Source organism: Ursus arctos, unplaced genomic scaffold, assembly GCF_023065955.2.
Source record: "Ursus arctos isolate Adak ecotype North America unplaced genomic scaffold, UrsArc2.0 scaffold_23, whole genome shotgun sequence".
Taxonomy (NCBI): Eukaryota; Metazoa; Chordata; class Mammalia; order Carnivora; family Ursidae; genus Ursus; species Ursus arctos.
The window spans coordinates 41,053,260-41,078,608 of record NW_026622908.1 but is presented as its reverse complement, the minus strand read 5'-3'; the positions used below and the strand labels follow the sequence as shown (position 1 = coordinate 41,078,608).

Sequence of the window (25,349 nt, the reverse complement as noted above, 5' to 3'; positions counted from 1 at the left end):
CTCTCTGCCTTGCCCTCTCCTGAACCTCGCCGGCCTGCAGAGGAACACCCCATGGAAGGTGAGTGATGCTTTTTGGTCATTGGGGTGGCAGATCAATCACCGTGGGGTCCTCTGTGAGGGGGTGTCGTTGGCCACCTGAGGGCTCCCTCTCCTGCCCATGTTTGGGGGCCCTCTCGGGGAAGGATATCTGGGGGTCCTCTTGGCTACCTCGACCCCACCTCTTGCCTGTTCCCTCGTTATTGGTTTCCTGGGGAGAACCACCGGGCAGAGGGCAGGCCTTTCCACAGGCCAGTCTGCCTCCTGACATGTCCTCTTCTTTAGGGAGGAGATGGGAGTGAGGGTGCAGGGACGGGGCTGGAGGATCTGAAGTGCCCAGAAGTGAGTGAGGAGACACCCTTTTGCCCAGCCCAGCGGAGGGAGCTTGAGAGGGTCACGAAGCCGGGGGCTGAGGGCTGCTTGGGCGGAGTCCCCTCTGGGTCTGAAGTTTGCAGGCAGAGGGTGGAGGGCTGCATCCCAGGTCCACGGGTGTAGGTGGGTGGCAGCTTCTCCGCTCTGACACTTGGGCAGGCCCCTGGCCCCTGGGCTGGTAGGCAGGGGCGGTCTGCTTCTTCGGCGCCAGGGCAGGAGCCGGCCTCCTTTGGAGTCCCTCTGTCCATTCCTTCCCTGTCTTCTGTTTCGTCTGCCTTTTCTCTTTCTCACTCTCTCTGGTTTCTGTCTTTACTTTTCTTTTTCTCCAGGGCTCCGTCTCTGGACCTCTGTCTCTGTGTCTGTCTTTCCCCAGGCTCTCTCTGGGCTCCTGTCATTCTCTGAGCTGTCTGCTCTTGCTTTGGTGTGCCCTGCTCCTTTTCCTCCTCTTCGGCAGACGAGGTCGGGGACATGGGAAGGCTCGGTGGGCTGGTCCAGGCGTGGAGGCTGGGCTGCCCCGGAGCTCACGTGGCCACCGGGGAGAAGGCAGGCAGCCAGGTGGGCGGGAGGTGGGCTCCCATCCCCAAACCTGTCCCGTGTTCTTTTCCTGGAGAAGCAAGAAGAGGGTGAGAGTGGGAGGGAGGCAGCAAGGAGCTCCCTGGGCCTGGGCCCTGGCATGAGAGGGGCAGAGGACGGCGCCCAGGATGGGGGAGTCCTGGGTGAGAAAGAACGGGAGGGCTTTTGGCTGGAGTGCGGGCTGGAATCCATTTTTCCTTGTGGTGTCCATGGTTTGGCTTGCCTCTTACTGATGTTTCTTCTCCTTGGGTGGCTTCGGTTCCTGGAGGGCGGGCACCCATCTGTGTGTGTGTGTGTGTGTGAGCAAGAAAGAGAGCGTGTATCTGTGTGCACACGTGTTCTGCGGGCTCTGCTGCTCGGTTGTGTCCGCGTGCCTTTGTGCATGTCGGTCCCGCTATGCGTGTGTGCTCGTGCCTGCGTGTGTGCGGGAGTGTGAGCACTTCTGTCCTCAGGTCTTCTGTGGCGTGGCCCCCATCTCCGGGTGCCTCTCGGGGAGTGTCTGCATCTGTGTCTGCATCTGTGTGTCGGTGTTCACCTCCGTGTGCGTGACAGAGTCTGTGTGTCTGCGTGGACGCAGCCTTCTGAGGGCTGGAGATAAGATTTAGTGCTGATGTGACTTTTACTTGCTCTTGATGTCATGTCTCCTCCGGAACAAAGGGAGAGATGGAGGGAGGGCAAGGGAGGGGAACGAGCCTGAAGGGAGAGGCTTGTGGGGAGGAAGAAGGGGGCAGAGAGATGGGAGGAAGGAGGGGTAAGTAGAGGCAGGAAGAGGAAGTGGAGGGAGGGACAGAAAGGAGAGACCTCAGGGAGGGGAAACAGCTAGGCCAAAGAAGAAAGCAGGGGGGGAGGGGCTGCTGAGGAGAGGTGACCGAGCTAGGAGGGGACAGAAGAGGGACCATCAGTTCTTTCCCAAGCAGGCAGGATAGACGGGGACAAGGAAGGAAGCTGGGCTTGGGGACAAGTGGGGAATGAGCCCCTTTGGATGCCACCGAGCCATTTCTTGGGGGCGGCATGGTGGCCTGCTGGTTTGGGGGTGGCAGTGCAGGGGCCCGCATGTTGGGGGTGTGTGTGTGCACACCCAGGGGTGTGGCACATCTGTGTGTCTCTCTGTGACGTGTCTGCTTGTGTGTCTCTCAATCTTGTCCCCTGTTGCCATCTTCCTTCTTTAAAGGCTGGTCCTCTTGGGCTTCTGGTAGAAGGGCAGGGAGTGAGACTGGGGCTGGTTTTGGGGAGGGGGCTGGGGCCTCCTCTATGGCACAATGCTCTGGACTCTGCCGCTGAGGTCTTGGGAGTCCTCCGTGCCGCCTTCACCCTCTTTTCCCATCCCTCAGTGCTGTGCCTCAGGCCTAGCTTTCCCCCAGGAACTGGGCCATCCTGCTCCCCAGCCCCCGACAGCGTCTCCTTTTGGGGATTCTGGTTGCCTCTCCTTTCTCCCTAGCCTCTTGTAGTGGGGAGAGAGGACCCAGAAGCAGCCAGATAAAGTGCCCTAGGAAAGGACCCTTGGTAATGCCATCTATCACCGGCAGCCTCTTCTCCAGGGGGTGGGAGGAGGGGCTGATGCCACAGGTCGATGTGGGGAGGGGTTACCTAGGCCGGCTGGGCACGAGGAAGGAGCAGAGATTTCAGGCCTGGGGGACAGGGGCGGGCGGTGGGGGGCGTAGGCAGGCCAGGCTGGCCTGAGCCATGGGTAGACAGGGCAGGGAACCGGCCTCCCCTTCACCAAGATGGCTGGTGCTGTCACGCCTGAGGGAGCTGAGCAGCTGGTTGCCGTGGTGACAGAGGGAGAGTGCCGCATGCTAATGAGGCTGCCTGGGAGCTGGGCAGTGGAAGGGTCTGCTAGGGGAGAGATTTGGCTGCATCCCCATCCCCACGCTGCCACACAGGCCTGCGGGGGACAGAGGGCCAGTCCTAGAGCCTCCAGCTCCTGGGCCTGGATTTCCAAGGATGGGGGCCCACAGGCGAGGCTGTTTCTGCCTGGAGGAGTTGGGTGAAGGTTTAGGGCTCTGGATCTGGCTCCTGGATTTAGGGGGTTTGGAAGAAAATGCTGGTAGACCTTGGGGAAAGTTTGTGGGGGGATTCAGAGCAAGGAATAAGACTCAGTCCAAATGCTTGGTCCTCCCCTGTTTTGTGGGTAAAACCTTTGGCTTCCCAAGAGCTGTTCTCTCCTGATGCAGCCCTTTGCAGCTGTGGTCCCCTCCCCCAGCTGGCCTGAGACGCACAGGTGGGGGAAGACCCATGCCTTTGCCCCAAGAGAGGAGAAGGGGGTGATGTGAACCTCTGCCCACAGGGTCCAGGCCTTTGGCCCCTGGCCACTCCCTTCCTGACCTCCTGGAGCACAGGCATCTCGGCCTCTGCTTTGTCTCAGAGGCTCCTGGAGTTCTTTACCTGGATAATCCCACTCTGGCCTGGCTTTTTGTCCCTAGGGCCACCCTCTCATTGCCACAGCACTGGGATGGTTTCCAAGGGCTGTTCCTTCCCCACCCTTTTGGCTAGAGACCGGGGATGAAGGGTGAGGGGAGAGGGAGGGCCTGGCTGGTCCTGTCAGGGAGCCCTAGGGCCTCAGCTTTGCTGCCGGACTTGGTGCTGCCAGTCTCTCTGGGGGAGGGCTTTCTGCCACCGGTGTTCTCCGGGGACTAGGGTGCTGGTCCACTGGGCCGGAGTCTTTCCCCCTAAGGTTTAGGAAGGCCTGGGTCAGGGCTGACAAGCCCTTTGCAAGGGGTCAAGGTAACCATGGAAAAAAATCCCAGCCCATCTTGCCCAGAGTCTTGGAGTTAGGACTTCTGTTTTCCGTTTTCCAAATTCAGCTTTTGGCTCATCTCAGAGAGGGCCGGGGCCAGAGAAAGGGCGTCCGTAGAGTAATTCTGACCTCTCAGAGAGCCAGACCTCCTGCCCACGGGCCTTGGCTGTCCTCTTTGGTTCTTGCTGTCCCAGAGTGCGGGCCCTAGTCTCCTAGTCCTCCTTGTGGAGGGTCCAGGCTGGGGATCTGTGCCCCAGCGTTTCCCGTCCTCCTGTCTGCTTCTGCTGTGACTTTGTCCTCCCGAGCCCCACTTTCCTCGTAGAATCCAGGAGCTCAGCCAGATGTATGGAGGTTGTTGGGGAGGTGGGCAGCTGGGAGGACTGGGGCTGGACAGGTGCCTTTCCACAGCCCACTTTGGTGGGAGATTCCTTCTAGGCCCAGGCCCCGCACCCCCCCCCTTTCTCCACCAGGCTCACAGGGTGAGGGCACGGGGTAGGGGGTGGGGCTGGAGGTCCCCTCTGTCCACTTAATCCTGCGCTAACAGGACACTCTCTCTCTCTCCAGGTGGCTTTGATTTTTGTGTCGTGTTTTATTTTCTTCTCCATCTGAATCGTTTTTTCTCGTTGACTGTTTTTTTTTCTCTCCGCCTCCCGGAAGAAAAAAAAAAGAAAAAAAGAAAAAGGAAAAAGCAGCCCTCCCAGCCTCATGCTTCTCCTCCTTTTCCTTTTTTTTTTTCCGGCAAGAAGAAAAAAAAGAAACCAAAATCTCCTCTCCCCCCTTGCAGTGACTCCTTGCCCCAACCCTTCCTCCGGTTCTGCCTGCACCCCCTCACCCCGTCTGGTACCCCCCACTCTCTCTCTCTCTCTCTGTCCCCCCCTCATGCCCTCCACCCTGTTTCCGGCATCGGGGCCCCTCTCCTCAGCTTCCGGGGCTGGGGGCTTTCCCCTCGATGCCTGTCACAAGTTAAAAAGGGTTTTTAAATTGTGGCAGTAAAAGCTTTTTTCCCCCCTCTCTCTGGCTGATTTTGATGACTCGTGTTTTTCTTTGTTTCTTTCCCCTTTTCTTTCTTTTTTCTCCTTTTTTTTTTTCCTTTCTTTCTTTCTCCCCTTCCCCTTTCCAAGGTCCGGCTCACCTGACGTTAAACAGCGAAGGTATGGTTTGAAGTTCTGGTTTGGATTGGATTGGATTGGATTGCCCCCAACCTGCGACTGGATTTTCTGTTCCTCTCCCTGCCCCCTCTCCCTGCCTCCACCTGTCCCAGCGCCTTCCTGCCCTTCCTGCCCTTCCTGCCCGCTGCCTCTGTTGTCTCTGTGTTCCGGGACTGGGGCGCTGGGGTGGGGGCGGGGCTGGCCCCCCCATCTGTGCTCTCCCCTCCCCCGCCCTCCCTGCCACGCTCCATCCGCCCTCATCTCACCTTGGTTTCTGACATCAAGAGATGTTGTAACTCCTGCCGCTGTCTCCAGTCACTCTTTTGCGTTTTCCTGGTAGTGTATCTTCTTTTTCCCTTCTCATGGTGCTGTTTTATTTCCTTCCACTCATTCTGATCATTCTTTCTTTTCCGTGGACCCAAGTTCAAAGAGAAAAGCACGGGCTGGAGGAAGAGGCGTTTAGGCAGCCTCACCGCCCTCCCCCTGCTGCTACGGGGTGTCCCCTCTGTCCACAGTGGCAGCAAACGGGGAGAGACAGGGGAATGGAGGTGCGGGACACCCCCTTTGCACAGCTGTCCCACCATCCGCCCTCACCAACATCTCTTGACCCCGTTTGACAGATGAGGACTTTCAGGGCCAGAGAGAGGAGGTGACTTGTGAGTGATTATGTGGCCTTTCAGTTGGTGGTACCATTGGGGCTGCTTCTCTATTTTTAGCCTCCCTTCAACCAAGTCCCTACCATCTTTAAAAGTCCTGGTGTTCAGCAAACCTGACGGCCCAGGAATCCTGACTGTGACACCCCCCCGCCCCAGGGCCGAGCTCCCCCAGGTCTCCCCATCACTGATTCTTGAGCTCAGGTACTCCAGACCCTTAGGCTCCCCAAGTCCAGGGCGGCTCCCCAAGCCCAGGGCGGTCCTCTGTCAGGGCTCATCTTCCATAGAGGGGGTTCTCTAGCGTGTAGGCAGGGGAGGCCTAGAGGATGAAGACTGGGCTGTGGGGAGACACTCAGATCTGGAATTTGGGATGTTTAGGTCTGGGAAGGTAGGGGCCTGGGATTCTTGCCTGGATGTGAAATTATGGCAAAAGCTGTGGGGGAAGGGGACGTCCCGAGGGGGTAGTCAGGGCCCGGGTGGCTCACTTACCTCCTTCTTGGCTCTCAATGCCTGGTTCTGGGGGTGTTGGCGGTGGCGCACCTTTGTCGTAGATGGAGACCCAAGGGATCCAGAGCTCCGCCCCCTCCCCCCCCGAAAGGTCCACAGCTCAGGTGTGATTCTAGCTTTACTTGTGGGGATTTGGGACTGAGGTGGAATAAGGGCCCAGACATGGACTTTTACACTCCATTTGCAAGCCATCCTACGCGGTCCGGCAATAGGTGTGGGGGCCTGGGAGCCAGGCGCTGAGTGCACGAGTCACTGGCAGGGGTGGGTGGAGAGCTCAAGCCAGCCTGGAGCCCAGATGTGATAACACGTGTCTGCAGGGGCTTTGCAGAGGAGGCCTGGGTGTTGATGAGCTGCGTGGGGGTGGGGCGGGGGGAGTGGGAAGTCAGCCCTGAGAAAGGCCTTCCCCACATCCGTGACAAGGTCCAGCCAGGCAGAAGCTCTCTGGGTGTGCGTAGCCCAGCTGAAGGCACAAAGAAAGGACCGAAACCACGGCCCTGGCCCTGGGAAGCCCCGTGATCTAACTGGCAAAGCAGGAGACAGAGGTGACAGTAAGAACACTCACTACTATGTGAACCAGGTGTAGGCGGAGAACCAGGTTTGCCTTGAGGACAGGCCAAGAACACAAGAGGCCTTTGGTGTGTGAATCAGGAAGGCCTGGGAGGAGGGGTGCCTGTGTCAGGCTTTTGAAGGAGTTGAAAGGGTGCGAGAAGATGCAGAATTGGGAGGGGGACAGTGAGCAGAACCTGGCAGTGGAAGGTTAGGGGCCTGTAGGTCCTAAAGCCTGGCCTATTTGCATGTTCTTGGGAAGAAGGAGCTTCTGAAGCAGCAGGGAGCCCCCCCCACCCCTGCTCCTCCCCACGGTTTCCCCAACCCTGGGCCAAGGGCAGGAGCTGGTGGCTGTGAGTCTCATGCGGTCTGTGGGCCTGACTGGGTTTGTCATCTGGCTCCTTCCCCAGAGGCCCCGAAGCAAGTGAGTCCCCAGAACAGCACCCCCGTGCCCCACCTGTACCTCCAAGCAGGATGTCTACCCTGGAGAGGACCTTCCATCACCTCAAGGCTGGGTTGGGGCTGGCTGGGTAGCCCCCTGTGCCTGACTCCCCAATTCTGCTTCTCCAGTAGGGTCCTTACTGTTCTCCGAGGGGGGGGCCGGGAGAGGAGGAGCCGGCGAGGTGCACCAGCCAACGAAAGGTCAGTGACCCCACGGTCCCCAGAGAGCCCAGCCCTCACCCCTTGCAGGCTAACTGCACATCCTTTGGAGGGTGGCAGCTGAGTCAACAAAGCTGGACCCCTTTGTCCCCCCTCTGAGGTCCACGGAGATGGCTGGGCCTGCATCCTTGGGACCTGCCCTGGTGTGAAGGGCCACAAACCTCCATTTCTTTCCCAAATCCCAGTTGTCTGAATGACCTTTTTTCTAGAACACAGATGTCTTTTGGTGGCAGAATTTCAGGCCTGTCCCTAGAAAGTATCTGGGAAGCAGGGTGAAGAAGCAGGGTACCGCCCCCATTTAACCATCAAATTCTGGAAGCCCACTAGATGCCAGCAGCCTAGGGGGATTCTGGTTAAGAGATGAGACCTTTATAATATGTATGCATCCCCTAAATGAGCCTTCACCACCCTCTGTGGAAGGCCTCCTGGCCCTGGGTTTGCAGACGCAGAAGCCGACGCTTGCCCGAGGCCTTCAGGCCATCTAAGGGCTGTATAGGTTCTCAGTGACTTTTTCTGCATGGAGGTTGCTTCCCTGAAGAGATGCTCTTTCCTAAGGAGTTCGGGGGGCAGTTTAGCAACCCTCAAGGAGCTCAGGGGGTGCCAGGTGCTGGGGCTATGGAGTCCCGAGTCCCGTCTGCGCTCGCTAGTACGTGCTGTGTGGTTGGCTTTCCGCCGTCCCTGCCTTCTTGCCAGCTATTCTGTATCTCTCTCAGCCCACTCTTGAGAAAGTGGCCGGGCCTTCCACCCCAGAAGTCTCCCCTGAACGCTCCACGCAAACCCCCACGCTGCTCGCTGTCACCCTTGTCTACACGTCGATTTTGTCGCTCACCACCCTGCATCGTTACTGTCACTTCCCCGTTTGCCTCCCCCCCCCCATCGAGCTCCCTGAGGGCAGGGGTGGGGTGTTGTCATGTGTGCACCCCCAGTGCTTCACACAGCTCCTGGCTCCTGTGTGGGCACGTGCTCAGCAAGTTTATTTTAAATGGGTGAGTGGTCTCTGTTCTCAAGGGGCTCATTGACGTTCTGACAAATCACTACAAGAAAGCGTGGTCCACGCAAAGTGTATGAAAAGTGCAGACTTTGTCCAAGAGGAGTTAACTTATTCATTCATCTAGAGAGAGGCAGACACGTGCGCGCGCACACACACGCACACACACACGCAGAGAAAGTCACACCAGTGCAAGAGTCATTTATTAGTGGAGTAGTTTACAGTTTATGAAGCTTTATCCCATCTGTTCTCCTTCTAGAAGCCATAGCAACCTGTGAGGTAGGCCGGCGGTCAGCTCCTTTGTCCAGAGGAGAAAGCTGGGGCTTAGAGATTTGCCTCTCGGTCAAGGTCACCAAGCTGGTAGAAGAGCCGGCATTAGTGCCCAGGTCTTCTTTCTCTCATCACACTTCCTCTCAAGGGAGCAGTACAAGATGTTACTAGGCAGTAAGTGCCAAATGAGCAGAACAGACAGCTGTAGTGCTTAAGAGTAGGGAGGGGCGAGGGAGGGCTGGAGACCTTCCCAGAGGAGGGCTCTGAGCTGGGCCGGGAAAGGAGGCTGCTGCTCTGTCCCTCATGGCTCTTACAAGTCCAGGACTGTAACAACTGGTCTCTAGCCACATTCAGCTTGACTGGGGACACTTGTGGGGCTCCACACTCCCAGACCATGGGAGGTGAACCAGCATCAGCCCTGACCCCCCCTTCCTGTGCCAGAGAGAGGGGTGGGCATCAGGAGCTGCAATTGTTGCTCAAGGCCTGCTGGGAGGTGTAGTCCCCTGGGGTCTGCGCATGGTGGTGGGGGAGAGCGCCCCCTGGTGCTTTGGTCTGGCTCCTCCCAGGTCTGGTTTGCGCTCCGTGAGCACCCTGGGTGGGCATCCTTATGGCCACAGAGACCCCCCATCAATCCCTTGAGGTCCTGCTGCCCTCTTCCCCCTTTGGAGTCTGTCTCTGTCCTTCCCACCATCCTTGGGGTGTCTTGCTCACATTTGCTCACCTCCTTTCTGTCCCTCTCTTCCAATTCTATCCCCGCTGTCTGGCTGCTCCGAGCCTCTGTCCATCTCTGGGCCTATCCAGGTCGCTGGCGGAATTGGAGAGCATGTAAACGGCTCCAACTCCATGGCTGGCTTTGCCTCCTCTCCTAGGAGATCCGAGGCAGAGCCTGGAGGAATCGAGGAACGGCCTTGTTTCTTCATTTCGCCTTGGCAGCTGTGGTCCATCCCCTGGCCCTCCTCTCCGGTCTCTTTTGTTCTGTCCCCATCACTTCTTCACGTGATTGCTTTATTCTTTCTTTCTGTTTGACTTTCCCTTTAATGATAGTTCCTTTGACCGCAGTGAAGGTGAGGGAACGGGAGGGGAGGCCTGGCTTCTGGGGAGGACTAGTACGTGTGGTAAGCCCAAGGTCAAACACGTCCCCTTCTCTGGTCCTTGAGCCCCCTGGCTCTGCCAGGGCCTGGGCAGCAGGCCTGGTTGCTATGGAAACGGCCAGGCCCTGAGAAAGCCTTGGCTTCCATTCCCTAGAGGCCCCTGTCCCCCTTTCCTTGCTGGCCCCATTCCGTCCCCCTCACCTGTCCCCTCTTGGCTTGCCGCTTGTCTTCAGACTGCTTCACTCTGTCACCTCTTGCTGTGTCTGCGCACTGAGCAGCTCCATGTCCCTTCTGCCCCTGATGGCCATCCTTCCCCCTCTCTGTGGATCCCCCTCTGCGTTGCCCTTCTTCCCCACATCCCCTTCCTGTCTCTGCCTGAGTTCCCTTCGTTTTCTGGCCCTTCTCGCCGGAGCTCGAAGGTAGGCAGAGTGGGGTTCCCACTGTCCCCATGTTGCTCTTGCCCCCCCAGCTTCACGGCCCCGTGGCCTCAGGAAACCGGGCCTTGCCAGCTGCAGTGAGTGCGGTGCCAGGCTCTGGGGCAGCAGCTGGTGCCTTGGCATCCGGACGCAGCGAGGACGGAGTCTACGGGCAGCGTGCCCGGAGGGAGAGAAGCAGGGCTCTTGTGTGCCGGGGAGAGGCATCTGCGGGAAGTGCAACCGGGTCGCGGCCGCTCCCACGCGTGGTGCTTGCTCCTGTGGCCGGGCTCACAGGGGCGCAGGTGCCTTCGCAGGGCTGTGCATGCGGCCCAGCATTGCACCCCGCTGCTTCCTGGGCCTGGTGGCCTGAGAACCCCTGTGCTCCACGAAGGCCTGAGGCCGGCCGTCCCCACCCTCATCTACCCTGGGAGGTGGGTGGGACGAGCCACTGCAGTGCTGTGCATTGGGGAGAAGCGAGTCCCTGTCCAACGTCCAGGTCCTCTGCTCTGGCCTGACTCCATGTCCCGTTCTCTTCCTTCTGTGCATGCTCTGGCTTGTGAAAGTGTGGGGCTGGGACCCCAGCGTCCCTGCACATAGCTGTTGTCCTGTCACTTGTCACCCACTTACAGACGCTACACATCCCCAAGGTCTCTCAGTCTGTTTTTGCTTCTGCTTGAAAAGTGCCCTTGGAGGGAGCCCTGTGCCGGGTGCTTACACACACACACACACACACACACACACACACAGGCACGCACACACGCGCGCACACACACACGCACACCCGCAAGACCCGGAGCCATCTGCTGGCACTCAGGGGTCCCAGCCCTGCCCTCTGGGGCCCCTCAGAGGCTCTCTGCCTAGGGCCTGTCTGCAGAAGACCCAGCTAGGGATGGTAGCTGGCCTGAGGCTGTGGCCCACAGCTCCCCAGTGCATATCGCTGTCACCTGCATTGTCTTCCTATGTGTCTTCCCAATGCCTTACCCCACCCCACCGTTCCCCATCTCCTCTTCTGCTCCCTGCTGCCCAACAGGCCTGCTGGTCCCATCCCCCCACGTGAGGCTGAAACTGCCCTGGGGAACTGAGAATGACCATCACCAGAGAAGAGGCAGGGGTGGGAGGTGGGCTGTCAGTGCCCCAGCCTTAGGGGAGGCCCTCCAGGGAGAAGGCAGGTGGAGGCTCTTCCACATCCCTTTGTTCAGGGGAGTGGCCTACGGAGGGCTGCCCGGGGAGGAGAGAGTGTGAACGTCCTCTTTGCCTGGCCCTGTGGTAGCTAAATTGTCAGCCGTCAGTGTGAGAGCACTTAGCAGCCTCCCGCTTTGGAAATGGATGTGGGTGAAGCGGACTTGCGACAGTCAAGACGGCCGGGTCCAGAGAGGAGGGTGGACAGGCAGGGGGATGGAAGAGGGCCTGAGGCTTACCGGTGGGACCGCGGGGCTCCCGTTGGTGCCCGGGACCTGCGCTGGGCCGCTGGAGGGGCCGTGGGAGGTCTGGCGTGCCCTGCCCCACTCAGCCTCTCCGTTTCCCCACACCGTGGCATCCAGGCAAGGAGGAGTTCGTGGCGACCTTCAAAGGCAACGAGTTCTTCTGCTACGACCTGTCACACAACCCAATCCAGAGCAGCACGGACGAGATCACGCTGGCCTTCCGCACGCTGCAACGCAACGGGCTCATGCTGCACACGGGCAAGTCGGCCGACTACGTCAACCTGTCCCTCAAGTCTGGCGCTGTCTGGCTGGTGATCAACCTGGGCTCAGGGGCCTTCGAGGCGCTCGTGGAACCCGTCAATGGCAAGTTCAACGACAACGCCTGGCACGACGTCCGGGTCACCCGAAACCTGCGCCAGGTAGGGGGAGCAAGAAGGAGGCGGGGGCCAGCTGCGCTGGGGCAACGGGACCGCGGCGAGGGGGCGGCCTGCGCCCGTGGGTGTGAGGCGTCAGGGCCCGGCCCGCGAGGTGTGCTTCTGGAGAAGTTCCAGGCTCAGGGTGCGGGCAGGCGGCGGGCAGGCTGCGAGCACCGGAAGCCGAGTGGAGAGGAAGCTGCAGAGCTGCCCGGGGCCGGGGCCTGAGGGAAGGGGGAGGGGAAGGGCCTGGCTCATACTGGTGGTGGAGGATAGGGTTTCCAGGGCCCAGGCTAAGAAGTCAGGTGACCCGGCAGGAAGGCAATTTGGGAGACGGGATGAGGGCCGTAGAGCCTGGATGGGTGGGCCCTGGGAGCCTGTGGAAAGGCTCTGGCTGGGTAGCTGTGGGTACCCTGACTCTAGGGCAGAAAGGTGCAAATGTAGGCGTGGGGACAGAGTGTGGCCTGCCCTCCTGCGGGGCCTTTCCAGGGCAGAGGCAGGGAAGGGGTCCGGGCAGGGTAGAGGTGCGGCAGGTGTGAGGGAGAGCAGGACTGCAGGGCATGCTTGGCCCCACCTCTCCTCCGGGGCAGGAGCCCAGAGGAGACTCTTGGGTCAGCCCCTGCAGGAAGAACGAGACTCTTCTCTGCGGTGGCTCCTCAGCTCCGGCTCCCAGATGGACCACCCGGAGAGGGCATCAGCTCTGTCATCTTCGTCGTGGCCTCTGTGTCACTTACAAGGTCCAGGGTGACTATGGTGGGTGAGGCCATCTCTCTGGCCAGGCTTCTGCTTGACGCCTCCCCCTGCCCCGCGAGCTTGTTTTCGGCCCTGATAAGCACCCCCCTCAAGCAGAGTCCCAGCCAGACCCTTCTTCAAACCCAGAGTGGCCACTGTGCCTCTGGATGCCCGTCCCCACCTCCTGACTGCTTTCTCCGCTCCCTCAGACAGGGGCCCGGGCTTCTGCTGGTCCTTTTCTCTCAGATGCAGTGCTTTTTCTCGCAGTGAGTGGCAGGGAAGCTCTTCCAGCTTCATTGCTAGCAGGCTGAGGGCCGCCCGGAATGTGGACCGTCTCTGTCCCAGGAGGCACGTAACCTCTGCTGGGTTAGGCCTCCTCTTGCCAGTTATTATCTTCTCTGTACTTCCTAGTTCTAGCTGGCGGCAGCTAGCCTTCCGCTGCCTCTCCTCGGCACGGTCCTCTCCGTGCTCCTTCTCCCCCCTTCCTCCCCGACGAGCTCCTCCCTGCGAGTCAGGATCCTGGCTGACCTCACATTCTTCCTACCTGTTCTTCACCACCACTGGGGGCTGATCGAATGGGGAACCCTTCTCCTTGGGCGCCTTCCCCCGGCTGGGAGGCCTCCGTGAATAACCCTGCTGCTCCTCCCCGAGCCTGCCGTTCCCCGTGGCTGTGGGACTCCTACCCAAGTGCCTGTTCTCTGTGGTCCCGGTGCTCCGAGAGGTATCAAGCTTGGGGGGGGCCTCCTCGGTGCAGTGCCGTGCTTCATGTCCATCGTTCTCTGACCCCGTCAGCGGGTGGTCCCGTGTTGCCACTATTGTCTGAGCACACCCGGGTGTGACCTGTACATTTGTCATACTTGTAGGTGCCACACACATGGCACCTGCTGGCGGAGCGGGGAGTCGCTCTGGCGCTTCTTGCTGGTGTTCCGTCCGCGGGACGGCGCTGTCACCTGGTACTGCCCTCTGGCACCACGCTGCAAGCCCAGGGTCCCGATCCACGTGTCGCTGGTCAACAAATGTATTGTGCACCCGCAATGGGTACACGGGGCAAAAAGGCAGTCCGTGCCCTCCCAGCCCTTCGGCGCTCGAGGAGACAGGATGAGTCTCTGAAAAGTGAGCAAAGCTACGCAAGTGCCCGGGGAGCCGCAGGGACCTTAAAAGTTCTAGAAACTGGAGAGTCACTGAGAGGAGGCTGGGGAGGCGGGGGAGGCCTGGCCTCAGCAGCAGCGAGTGTAACCAGTGACCCAGGGTGGCCTCTTCCCGGGGCTCCCAGAGTCCGGGGTTCAAGCTGCTAACTGCTGGAAATCATTTCCCCTTAGCGCCCCTCCCCCTTTTTAAAGATTTATTTATTTTTTTGAGGGGGGGGAGCCTGAGTAGGAGGAGGGGCAGAGAGAGAGGGAGAGAGAGAATCTCAAGCAGACTCCCAGCTGAGCGTGGAGCCCAACATGGCGCTCGATCTCAGGATCCTGAGATCATGACCTGAGCTGAAATCAAGAGTCGGACGCTTAACCGACTGAGCCCCCCAGGCGCCCCTTCCCCTGGTCTCTTTTACGACAAGTCAGAGGAGAGTCTGGTCATGCGGACCCCAACACAGGCTTCATGATCAAAGAGGGTGCTGGTAAAGGCTTTGGTTGAGAATGCTCTTTAGGAAGGGTTTCTGGAGGGATCCACATCCGTACCTGTGAGGTGCAGTCCTGTTCGGATCACTGTGACGATCCCCGAGAAGGTCATTGTGCTTGTGCTCTGGGCTCCCTGACCCCGCTCGAGGCCCAGCCTGTGGCCGAGTCCCTCCTTACCAGGCCCTTCGAGTCCCTGCCTGTTTTTTCAGGGCTTCTCAGAACAAGGTCTCTAGAGCTGTGGTTCTCAACCTAGGACAGTGTGTCCCCTCCGGCCCCCTTGGGAGACACTGCCGATGGGACACTGCGTTCCCTGTCATCACGTTCCTGCCGCGTGGTCAATATTTGTGTTCCTTTCTTCTCTCTACCAGGTGCTGTGCTCCTTGAGGGCTTAAAACCAGCAGCTGGTGAGCATTTGTACTTGTTTTTCAAGCGGTTTTTTAGGCGCTTTCTGAAGCCGGTTGGTGAGATTTTGGACACGAGGACCCAGCAGATCCGTTTCACACGAATATCGAACTGCCTCTGATGGCCTGGGAACGACTCCTCTTCCCTTACAAAGCCAGAGGAAAGAAAGCCTCTCCCTCCACCCCTCTGAATTGTCTCAGGACTGTGTTCTTTTTTTTAATTTTTTTATTTTTACAGCGTTTCTCGGAAGACGCTGATCATCTCTTTGCTTTTTTGTATCTCGCCTGATTTTCATGAACAATCCTGTGCAGTGGGACATAGTCCCATTTTATCAATGAGCAAATCGAGACTCAGCAGGTTAGAGAACTTGCCCCCAGGTATCCGCTCAGGACGGGGGAGGATTGGAAGCCTGTCTGCTCTCGAAGCCACGCCCATTTTTCCTGCCTCCCCGGGAGAGCCTGGCAGTTGTCACCAGTGCAAAATACAAAGGCCTCTTGAATTTGTCATTTGTCTTGCGGATCTTCCATTCTGGGACGTTCCGGAGTCTTGAAACCATCTGAGCGTTCCGCGTCTCTCTCTGAAAAATGGGTCCCCTCGATCCCGGAGTAGAGTGAGCGCCTCTTCTCTGTCCCGAGCTGCTCTTGCTTGAGCTCTGCAAAGCTTGCCTCCATCCTGAGTTCTGTGATGGATGATTTCTGTGTAGAGTCCCCGTCTTGGCTTTCTTGAGGGTTAGCGCTACAGCCAAAGTTCAAGGTGGAGAGGGGGCGAAGTTGCCCCTGGATATAACGGCGGAGCCCTCCCCTCCGTGACTTGATGCCTTCCTCCTTCCCCCTGTGCTGTCATTCTTGCGCTCCTGGACTCCAGGAGCCCTCTGTTCCTAGAGTGGGGACATTCACCATGTGCTAGTGGGAAGCGTTAGTGTTCTACATCCTGGCATTCGGGAAGGCACAGCTGCTGTGGACCCCTTCCTTGTGCCGCACACAGGCCAGCAGGAATAGGTTCCGATGCCCGCTCCCCTCCAGTTAATTTGGCCACAATCGCCGTGGGTTTTGGGTTCTGGACCCGCCCCTGCCTCACCTACTCCAGCCTGTTCAGAGGAAGCCAAGATGTCCTGACATTAGTGGCAGGACCAGACTTTGAACTCACCTTTCTTGCCTCTCCATCCTGTTTCTGAATTTGCTGTTCTACTTGTTAAAAATGAAAGTTGTCCAAGAAAGTTGAAAACTGTTTTTTTTTTTTTCTTATTTTAGTCTCCATAACCAGTTCTAGTTCAGAAAGAGTAATAGTAGTTGGCTTTTTACCTCCAATTCCCTGCTCCCCGCCGTGTCTTTTTTTTCTGTGTTGCTTGACTAGTCAGGGATATCAGACAACTCTTACCTTTTCGGATGCAATTAATTTAGCTGCCCTGAAACTAATTGTCCCTTGTCCTGACTGGTTGGCCTCTTCACTTGGAGACAGTCCCTCCAGCCAGCAGCACTAATCCTCGTATCTTGGGTTAGCCCCTCGAGCCAGTCACTGCACCCAACATCCGACTCTTGCCTTCCTGTTATGTAAACGGCTTCTGCATCACTAATAATTGATATTGGTTATTCGGCACTTCTTCTAGCTGGTAAATATCGAATTCTGTTATTTTTCATTATAAGAGGTCCTTATTAATCGTCTTTCTGAATTAGTCCTGTGCCCACCGTTGATAATAAAGCTGTAACTAATAGAGCTGCCCTGGAATACTTCTCGAAATCACACTCTTGGGTGTGCAGGTTAGTGTTTAATAGACATCGAGCAATGGTGTCCCACCGTCTCTGATACCCTCAGCAAAGCTGCCTCAGTCCCTTTGATTTCTCCTCCACAAAAACAAGGGTTATTTGGAAGGTGATTGTTGCCTCTGCCTTTGGCCTTGAGAAGAGAAAATAATCAGAGACACATGGGGTTAGGGACTCTAGAGCCCGGGATAGAAGAAGCTGGCTTATAGCTTAGGGAAGAGTAAGGGGTTTGAGAGGTGGGTGGGCCTCTGTGTTCCTTTTTATGGTGTGGTATGTGGGGGATATGGATTTCTGGTGCTGCCTGTGGGGAGTGGAGGCTCGGGGGTCTGTGGGTGTGCATGGAAGGAGGCTGGGCTGCTGGGAAAGCCTTACCAATTCCAGGGGCTTGCAGGGGTGGCGGTGTGTGTGGGGGGCATTTAATCCTAGGGTGGATGGCTGCCTAGAGGACCATAAGACAATAAGGGTGGGGTATTTGGAGAACTAGGGGGACTTTTGGGGAAAACCTGGGCTCTGGAAAGTCAAATGAGGCGGGAAGGAGGGATCAGCTATGGGCGGGAGGGTGGGAGGAGAGGGAGGCGGGTTTGGGATGAGATACGCCATGAAAGTGAACCCTCTGACAGCCCATGGAGGGCAAGGGTTCCTCTTCCCTGTTCTGGTGGCGACTCTGTCTTCTTTTCTCAAGGAAGAGAAACAATAAAGGAGGAGCTGCCCCCTCCCTGCCATGACTCCCTGGATCGATTTGCCTATCCTCCATGCCCAGGAAAAGCAGACCCCTATATCCCTTCCTACGCTCCTTGGGAACCTCTTCCCTTCGCCTCCAAATGAAACTGCCTCATTCTAGCCAGTGCTGTGATTCTCTAGGGGCGCTGGCCACCCTTCTCCCAGCCTGACAGCCAGCTGGCCCATCACCAACCAGTTAACCCACTAACTCGATATGGCCGCTGGTCAGCCAGTCGGCCAGTTCTCTAGAGGGCCGTCTGGTTGACCAGTTGGCCAACAACCCATTGTCCATTACCCGAGTCAATAGCCCATCCCTTTCTTATATCCCTTGTCCCCCCCCCCTTCCTTCCCCTCAACTCCCTAACATTTCAGCTGAAAGGACTTACTAATACTGCATAATTGGGTCTGCTTCTTAACCCCCTGCCTTCCCTCTCTCACCCTCTGTTGGAAAACCCCGTTGCCGACTCTGTGTGTGTTACTAACACGCTTATAACCCAGGGGACCAAGGGATGGGCAGGGACAGGTGGGGTGAGGTATGAGTGAAAAACCGAACTAACCTTTCTGTCTCATTGCGGAATGTCGGCCATCTTTAAGTCGTTGCTTTCCTGGTCCAGTTCTTTTGTTGTTTTCTTCTTTACTAACCAAGGTCTTTAACTGTTCCCCTTCTCTGCAGCCGGCTCTTCCGGGAGGGGTTGGGGGGCAGAGGAATCCAGAGGAGGGTTTGGGAGGGGGGATTGGGAGAAGAAGGGATTTAATTTTTTTGTGTGTTTTCTTTCTCCCTCCCATTATAATTTAATTTTCTTTAAACAAAATGCTTCAGCTGAGCCTAAGGTGGGAGGGTCTGAACAACCAACCAAATATATATGGATATATAATTTTCCTCCTTCCTTGAGTTTCACAGTTGGTCATTTTATTTTTCTTTTCTTTTCGTTCTGTTCTTTCGTTGTTGTCTTGTTGTTGTTGTTGTTTTTTTTTGACCCCCACCCCTCCCCCATATCTCCGGTGAAGCACGCAGGGATTGGACACGCTATGGTAAACAAACTGCATTATCTGGTAGATATCACTCTAATTGTCTTACCGTTTGGTTTGCCGTGGGTTTTTTTAACTGTTCAATTCTCCCTCTTTTGTTTCCTTTCCCCATTTGGTTTTGGTTGTTTTGCTCTTCCGATTGTTTTTGGCGTCCTGGACAATCTTTAGATTTTGCTTCTCTCTCGTTTAGTTTTCCTCTTTCCCTTTTCTTTCTTTTTTGGTCCGAACTCAAATCCAAAAGACAAATGGAAACCGAGGAATTTGGCCTGTCCCTGCCCTAACCCTGACTCCTGAATTCAGATTCCTGGCCAGAGAGGCCTGGGGGCAGGTCCCATGTTCATGGGCTCTGGTTAGACCAGCCCCGATGCCAGGCTGCTGATTTCTGTTGCTTTATTTTGTTCCTTTCCCCCCTCACCCCCCGCTCCCTCGTTTTTTCTCTTTGATTTAGTTTCTTTCTTGGTCTCCTGAAAATCCATGGAAAACACCATCCCATGACATGCTACGCTCTGCTCACTGTCAGCTCCCGGACCGGCCCCTCCGGTTGGGAGCGGGGCTGGGGCTGAGCCTCCAGTGGCAGCCAGCTGGGCAGATTCCTTAGGGGGGGAGGGTGGCCTTGGGAGATGCGGAGCAGCCTGGGACCAGTTCATACCAGTTGGGGGCTGTCCCATGCTGGCTTCCAGGGAAGAGGTGGCATCCCCTCCCTCACTCCTCAGCCTTGAGGGTTCGTGGTTCCGTCTCCCCCCACATTTGCATGGCATGAATGGTCTTTTCCCCCCAGGAGGGATAGCGGCCAGTTCCCCCCACCGCTCTGCTGTTCTGACTAACACTGTGTTTCACACTGTCTTCCTTCCCCCCCATCTCCCCCGGACCTCAGTCCCCTGCCTGTCCCGCATGGCCTCTGACGGGGTGGTTACCTTCCATGGTGAGGGGGTGAAAGGAGGAGGTGCAGTAGGGGGGAAGCGGGGCTAGCTGTTGCCAAACTCCTCTGTTTGGGTTGGGCTCAGTCCCGGTGAGTGTCAATGTGGGTGTCTGCGTAAACGCAGCTGGTGTGTGTTGGTGTGTGGGTGCGACTGTGGGTAAATGTTGGTGTGACATTTAGGGGGTGTTAGTGGGAGACTGTGCTGTGTGTCTGTGGGCTTCTGCTGGTGACTCCACACGTGTGAATGCTGGTGTGAGCTGCGGGCTGCGGGACTGTGTGGAGGCTGGAGCCTGGGAAGGGCTCTGGGTGGAGGCAAGCAGTGGGGGCGGGCCCTCAAGTCTGGGGCCACGGTGGGCAGGAGCAGCGCAGGAGCTGGGGCTGGCCCTTTGCTCCTCGCCTTGCTTGGAGTGTGTTCCCGCGGGCTGTGGTGTGTGCCATCCCCTGGGATTCCCTCGTGCCCGCCCGCCCCGGCTCTGCTGCAGTCGGCAGTTAGTCATCGCCTATTAATAATGCAGAGTGATTGAGCACCAGGCTGGGGACCCTGCACATGGACGTGTCTGCTCCCGTGGGGCCCGCGCTGCTTGGGGCAGCTGGCTGGCCACGAGGGAAGCTTGCTAGCTGGGGCTTCCAGTCTGAACGGCTCCCCCACCTCCCCAGGGGCTCGACCTGCGAGGCTCCGTCTGGCCTGTCCTGATGCTTCCGTGGGCCGTGTTTCCCTGCACCCACAGACCCGTGGTGGCCCTGTCCTCTGCCCTGTCCCTGAGACAGTGCCCACAGCCGCAGCCATCCCAACCCTTCCCGATCCAAGACCTCAGCTGGTCACTCCCAGGCATTCTGGTATTCCAGTAGAACCAGGTGGTGGTCCCGGCGCCATGCCACACACAGGCTCTGCTCTCCAGCTGCTGCTTCTAGAAGTTAGCTGCTGTCTAGCCGTCCGGCCAGGCCAGTCCAGGAGCTGTGCATTTGGAATTCTTTCTTTATAAAGCTTCACTGGACAGCCAGCCTGTGACTTTGGGGACAGAAAGGAGGCAAGATAAACCCGTGTGGCGCACCCCAAACACCAGGGCAAAGCCATCTGAGAATCAGGACTCCGTAGACTTTCCTTCTGGTCTCGGTTCAGTTAAAAACTGACCACGCGGACTTGGGCCAAAGCTCAGTCTGCTCGTCTACTGAACAGCTGATAACATACATCGCCTGTTTCGTGGGGTCAGTGTGCCGATCAAGCAGGGCATTAGAAGTGAAAGCATATGTAGTCTGCAAAGGAAATTATGATTTTATTCATCTTTATAACATGTTAACTGATTATCTATCTGAGGGTTTCCAGGGTTGAGGATGTTTTGCAGAGAAGTGATTCCCTTCCCATAGCAAACCCTGGAGAATCCAGCATCTCTGGCCCCACAGGAGATCCTATTACCATCCCTTCTTAGGAATCAGTCTCAAAATAACTGCGTGAAACCCCAGAATGCCTCAGGAATTGGCCTGGGGAGGAGGAGGGAAGGTGGAGGAACGTGGCAAAGTTGGTTAACAGGCAGATGGCCTTGTCCGTTTTCAGCCCTGGCAAGGAACGCTCCTGCTACATTCTAAGTTTTTAAAGTCCACGGTGTGAGCGTCACTGCTTGATGATCCGGGCTGGTTGCCTCTCGGTGGTCTGAGGAGCTTCACAGACCCTCGAAAATCTGTCCCCAGGGATCAGCCCTTTCAGGGGAAGACTGGAGTTGGAGCATGGAGCCCCCAAAGAGACGGGCTTCACCCTGTTCTTACTCTCAGGCATTCCTCAGCCCCAGTGCCTGCTGGCTTTGGATTTATTTTTACTAACTCATTTTTATATGGTCTCTTTTCTTGTTATTGGAGCGCTCCTCCTTGGGGGAGAGGGTGGATACAGACCAAAAAGGCCAGTCCCTTTGAGAGGTTTGGGTCAGGTGTGGTCAGGATGATGGCAGTTTTCTTGTAAAAATGATAATAGTTTTTTTGCACACACACTGGGGTCTTTGATTCTGCTAAATAGCTCTCACATCCTGAATATGATTTAAACTTGACAAATGCCTAGGTTGAGGCATCAGGCAGAGACTGTTGTCAGTTAACCGATGGGGAAACTGAGGCCCAGAGAAAGCCGGGGGGACCACATAGCAGTTATGGAGCGTCCGCTGCCTTCACTTCTGTTATCTCATTCGATCCGCATCGTCAGCCTGGGAGAAGTACGAGTGATGGAGGTTGTTGCACCCCCTTTACAGATGAGAGGCAAAGATTGTTCTGGAAAATGGTAAAGGCGAAAGACGAACCCAAGGTTTCTGACCCGAAGTCTTTCCCCTCTAGCGCCAAACTTTATCAAATCCAGATGTCAGGAGGTGCTGTAGGGCTGTAACTGCTGGCCGAGGCGTTTTGCTGCGATCTTTTCAACCTGATTCTCCCTGCAGCTCCTCCCGACCCCAAACAGATGGCTGAACTTGAGCAGGTAGCGGGCCTGCACCACCTCCCTCGGCCATCCTGTCTTCAAGCCCTCCTCCCACCCCACTTACTGCTAAGGGGAGGCCTGGGCCTTCTTCCTAAACTTGTTGTTCTTAACCACCATTGGCTTCTGGATCCCTTTGAGAATCTGATGACAGCAATGGACAAATGAGACAATTTTGCATACAGTGGTGACGGCCTTCAAAATCCCAGGAAACCCATCTAGCCCACCCACAAGTCAAAAACATCGGCCCTTCATCTTATTCTCCCCTGAATAAATCCCCCTCCTAAGGGGGTCAGTGACCCTGTGATCCTAGCAGGCAGCTGGGAAGGGCTCTGGATGATGCCAGAGCAGCTTTCCCTGTCCCTCAGCCTTTCCTCCTGGGTCAGGACAGGCATGGAGTGCACCTGTAGGGACCGTTGTGGTCAGGACCCGGTTTCACATCCCACTGGCCGGCCTAAGAGGAGACAGGCGGAGTAGAGCCGAAGAGAGGTGGGCCCAGCAGGGAGGGCTGCGACCCCGCCCGGGTCAGAGGCTGCCCCTTACGGCCACCTCCAGCCTCCCTCCATGCTCCTGGGGTGTGGAGGGAGGCTGGGCTCCCGTGTCTTGGGTGCTTCACCCCTTCTTCCCTGGCTGTTCATGGCTGTTCCAGGGCAGAGCTTTGGCTCCTTCCCGTTGGCCTCCTCAGTCCTCACTCAGGGCCCCACCTGTCCAGGTTGATGGGTTGGTGTGGCCTGGGTGCCGAGTGTCTGCTGTGTCTCGGGTGCTAGCCGTGGTCCTGAGCCTGAAAGGAGGATGCTTGGAAATGAGCCGGTCAGGACTTCCTCCCGCTGCCTTCGGCAGGATGTGGTGTGTGAGCAGGTGTGTCTGGGTCAGTGGTCAGTACTGAATGGGTGGTGGGCATGAGCATCTGAGTTACCCTCTGGTGAGGAAGATCTGAGCCTCGTGTCTCTCCCCTGTCTTTCTCGACCCATAAATGTCTCTGTCCTAGTGGTGGCTCCTCTCTCCTCCTCCATTGGAAGGAAGCTTCTCCTTCCTGCACCCACCGCTCCCTCGCCTCCATCTCTGCTCTTCCCCATCTCCCCTGGCCCCGCATGCCTTCTCACCTGCGGCTGCCTCTCTCTCTCCTCTCCAGCTGGGCCTGGCTCCCAACCCTGGCCCTCTAACCCGCATGTGTCCAGCTGCACAGGCTGCTCCTCGCACGGCCCCCCTGCCCTCCTCCCCCACCGGCCCCACCCCTTCCAGAAGCTGCGCGGGGAGGGGGGGTTGGGGGGCAGGGGCATCACAAACCCCTGGGGTGGAGGGGGACGGGGGAATTACTCCCCTGTTTCTTGCTTTTACTAACGAACCCGCCATTTTTGTGTCTGGACTTTGATTTGTCTGAGGGAACAGTCGGGTTTTACTAATCTCCGTCATCTCCCTCCTTGCCTTCCCCAGAGATTGTCCTCCATTCCCCCTACTCTCGGCTTCCTTTCTACCCAGTGCCCATCTCCCCCGTTCTCCCTCTACTTCCTCCACCCCCAGGCTGACCCCACCCTTCCTCCATGCACCTCCCTGTGTCACCCTGTCTCCTGCTACCCTCTCCCTCAGCCCCTGGGCCAGGGCTGCTCTAGAAAATAGTTGTGAATTTGGGGGACAGATAGGAGGGTGATTAAGGCAGCCCTTTTCCAAAAGGGGCACCACATGGCGGTGGTTTGCATAGAGCGAGAGTGGGCAAGGTCAGGTTCTCACCCAGTCTGAAGGGGAATTGAGGAGCGTGCTCCCCACAGGTCAGGTCCTTCTAACTCTAGAATGGCAAAGGCAGACGAACTCACTGCATGGGCTGGGCCAAACAGAGACCATAGGATGAGGAAAATGGCTGTAGCTGGTGCCCTGGCTGCTGGGGCTGGGGAGGGAGGACATAGCCGAGTGGCTCCGGGGGAGCTGGAAGGCTGAGAAGGCCAGGGAAGCCTCCTCCTGAGGCCCTTGGGGGCCAGTGGGGCCCTCCCCCTACACAGAAGCCAGGGCCCCCGATTAGAGCAGTCTCGGACGGTGGAGGCTCTGTCCACTCAGGGCTCCTGAGGTGTTGGGCTTATAGATGGGACACAGGTGGTGAGAGCCCAGTGTTTCTCTGGGTCACGAGGTGACTTGATGTTTGCCTTTAATGACCATGATGTGTCCCCTGGATCGTGCTGCGATTAATGTGGTTACAGGGACGTGTCAGGCCAGGTTCCTGCCCTTCAGGAGCTGACCGTCTAGCTGCGGTGACCAGACACAGGCTCAGGAACCAATTAGTGGCCCATTTTCTGGTCTTGGTGTGGGATCAAGAGTGGAGGTGCAGGGTGGGACAGAGCTGAATTTGTCCTAGGGAGACCCCTTCACCTACCACCCCTCCCTGTCCTATCCCACCCCTTCACCCCAGTCCCCTTCTTCCCTTGCCCCATCCCCCTTCTGCCCATCCTAATCTTGTCTGCATGTTTTTGTGACTAATACTTTGACCCTTCCCTTTTCCACCCCGATCCCTACTTCCCAGCCTCAGGTGGGTGGAGGGAAGAAGAAATAAAAACAATAATGACCAGCCCTCCCCTCAAAATAAGATTCAAAAGCTTTTGAACTGCCCCCTCCCACAAAGACCTTCTGTCCTTGAACCTGGTCCCCCCAGCACAAGGTTTGATGGTTCCCAGGAGGAGGCCCCTTCAGCCCTCACTCTGCTCAGCTGTACCCCCACTCACTGTGAGTGAGGGGGACTTGAGGGCCCTGTGGGGGAAGGTCCCTTGCCTCATTCTGCCCATGTTCTTTATGAGTTCCTAACATCCTCCTCCCACCCCCATGACAATGGAACCCTGGAGACCAGTCTCGGGAAGATGGCTGGTGACATGTGCGTATGGTCCAGTGTGGGTGGGGACATCACAGGATGTGATTGGAAGGCCCAAATCTCCAGACTGTGCCTGAAAAGAGGGTCCTGAAGCATGTTTGGGGATTGGGAAGTAGGGGTGAGCTGTGGTCTGCGGAAGCACAATGTTGGGTTCTCCGTGAGCCAGCTTCCTGATGGCTCCTGTAGGAGCCTGCCCGCTCTTCCCAGGTGACCATCCTAAGCCACAGCTTCCCTACAGTGGGGCGCTCATGGTCCTGAAGCCCTTGGTTTTCCCCCCACAGTCTTGCTGGATCTCTGGAGCCCTTGTGGGCTGCTCCTATGGCTAAACTTTTCCGGGGCCACGTGGGCATTTGTCTGGGGAGGGGGTAGAAAGAGAGTTCCCTGGATCTGTCACTCCCCGCCAAGGTCACTTCTGCCTTCCCCAGGCCATTGCTGAGCCCCTGTCCTCTCCTTGGAACATCGGGTACTCCCCCCTCCTTACGTTGCTTTCTTAGCTGACTTTTCGCTTTCTTAGCTGACTTTTCAGCCCAGGGCTAAGATATCGTGAAGTTAGCCCTGTCCCCCTGTTCCCTAACCTGGCCGTGAGTAATGAGGGTGGGGTTAGTAGGGAAGATAACAAAGAAACGAGGGCAGGTTGATGAATAGATAAAGGGCTACCCTCTCGTTGGAGACAAGAGAGCCACCCGCATACAGAGGAGCCTGGGGAATAAAGACACAGACTCGGGAAGAAGGCACGGACCAACGGGAACGCTTGATGTTAGGGTGGTGGTGGGAATCAGCCCTGAGGGTGTTATGCATGCCCCAGGATGTTCCAGCACTCCCCAGTAGTATCTGAGCTCCTGTCCCACATGCCCTCGCTATCTCCCATTTCCCTGCCGGTCTAAGACAGGACTTCTCAGTGCCCCGAAGGGACGGCCACAGGTTGAGACAAAGCCACCAAGATCCAAGGAGAACTGGTGTTCTCTACCTCCTTTATGAAAGATGCTCTTAAATCACATGAGGGTCCAGAGAGCACCGCAAGAGGAAGGGAGTGA

General features: G+C 57.2%; 1 protein-coding gene across 9 annotated transcripts in view; it reads left to right on the top strand.

Moving 5' to 3' along the window:
* The window catches only part of NRXN2 (neurexin 2), a 96,501-nt gene that overhangs the window by 11,496 nt on the left and 59,656 nt on the right, over window positions 1–25,349 (top strand). For 3 of the 9 annotated variants that reach the window (XM_044378467.2, XM_044378465.2, XM_057317124.1), the window contains exons 2-6: window positions 41–58; window positions 4,840–4,869; window positions 7,143–7,214; window positions 11,539–11,840; window positions 18,076–18,099. In XM_044378467.2, coding sequence (XP_044234402.1) covers window positions 41–58; window positions 4,840–4,869; window positions 7,143–7,214; window positions 11,539–11,840; window positions 18,076–18,099 — 446 coding nt within the window. Of the gene's footprint in view, window positions 1–40; window positions 59–4,839; window positions 4,870–7,142; window positions 7,215–11,538; window positions 11,841–18,075; window positions 18,121–25,349 lie in introns of all 9 variants that reach the window. The other 6 variants (XM_044378464.2, XM_044378462.2, XM_057317123.1 and 3 more) reach the window with 4 other exon arrangements.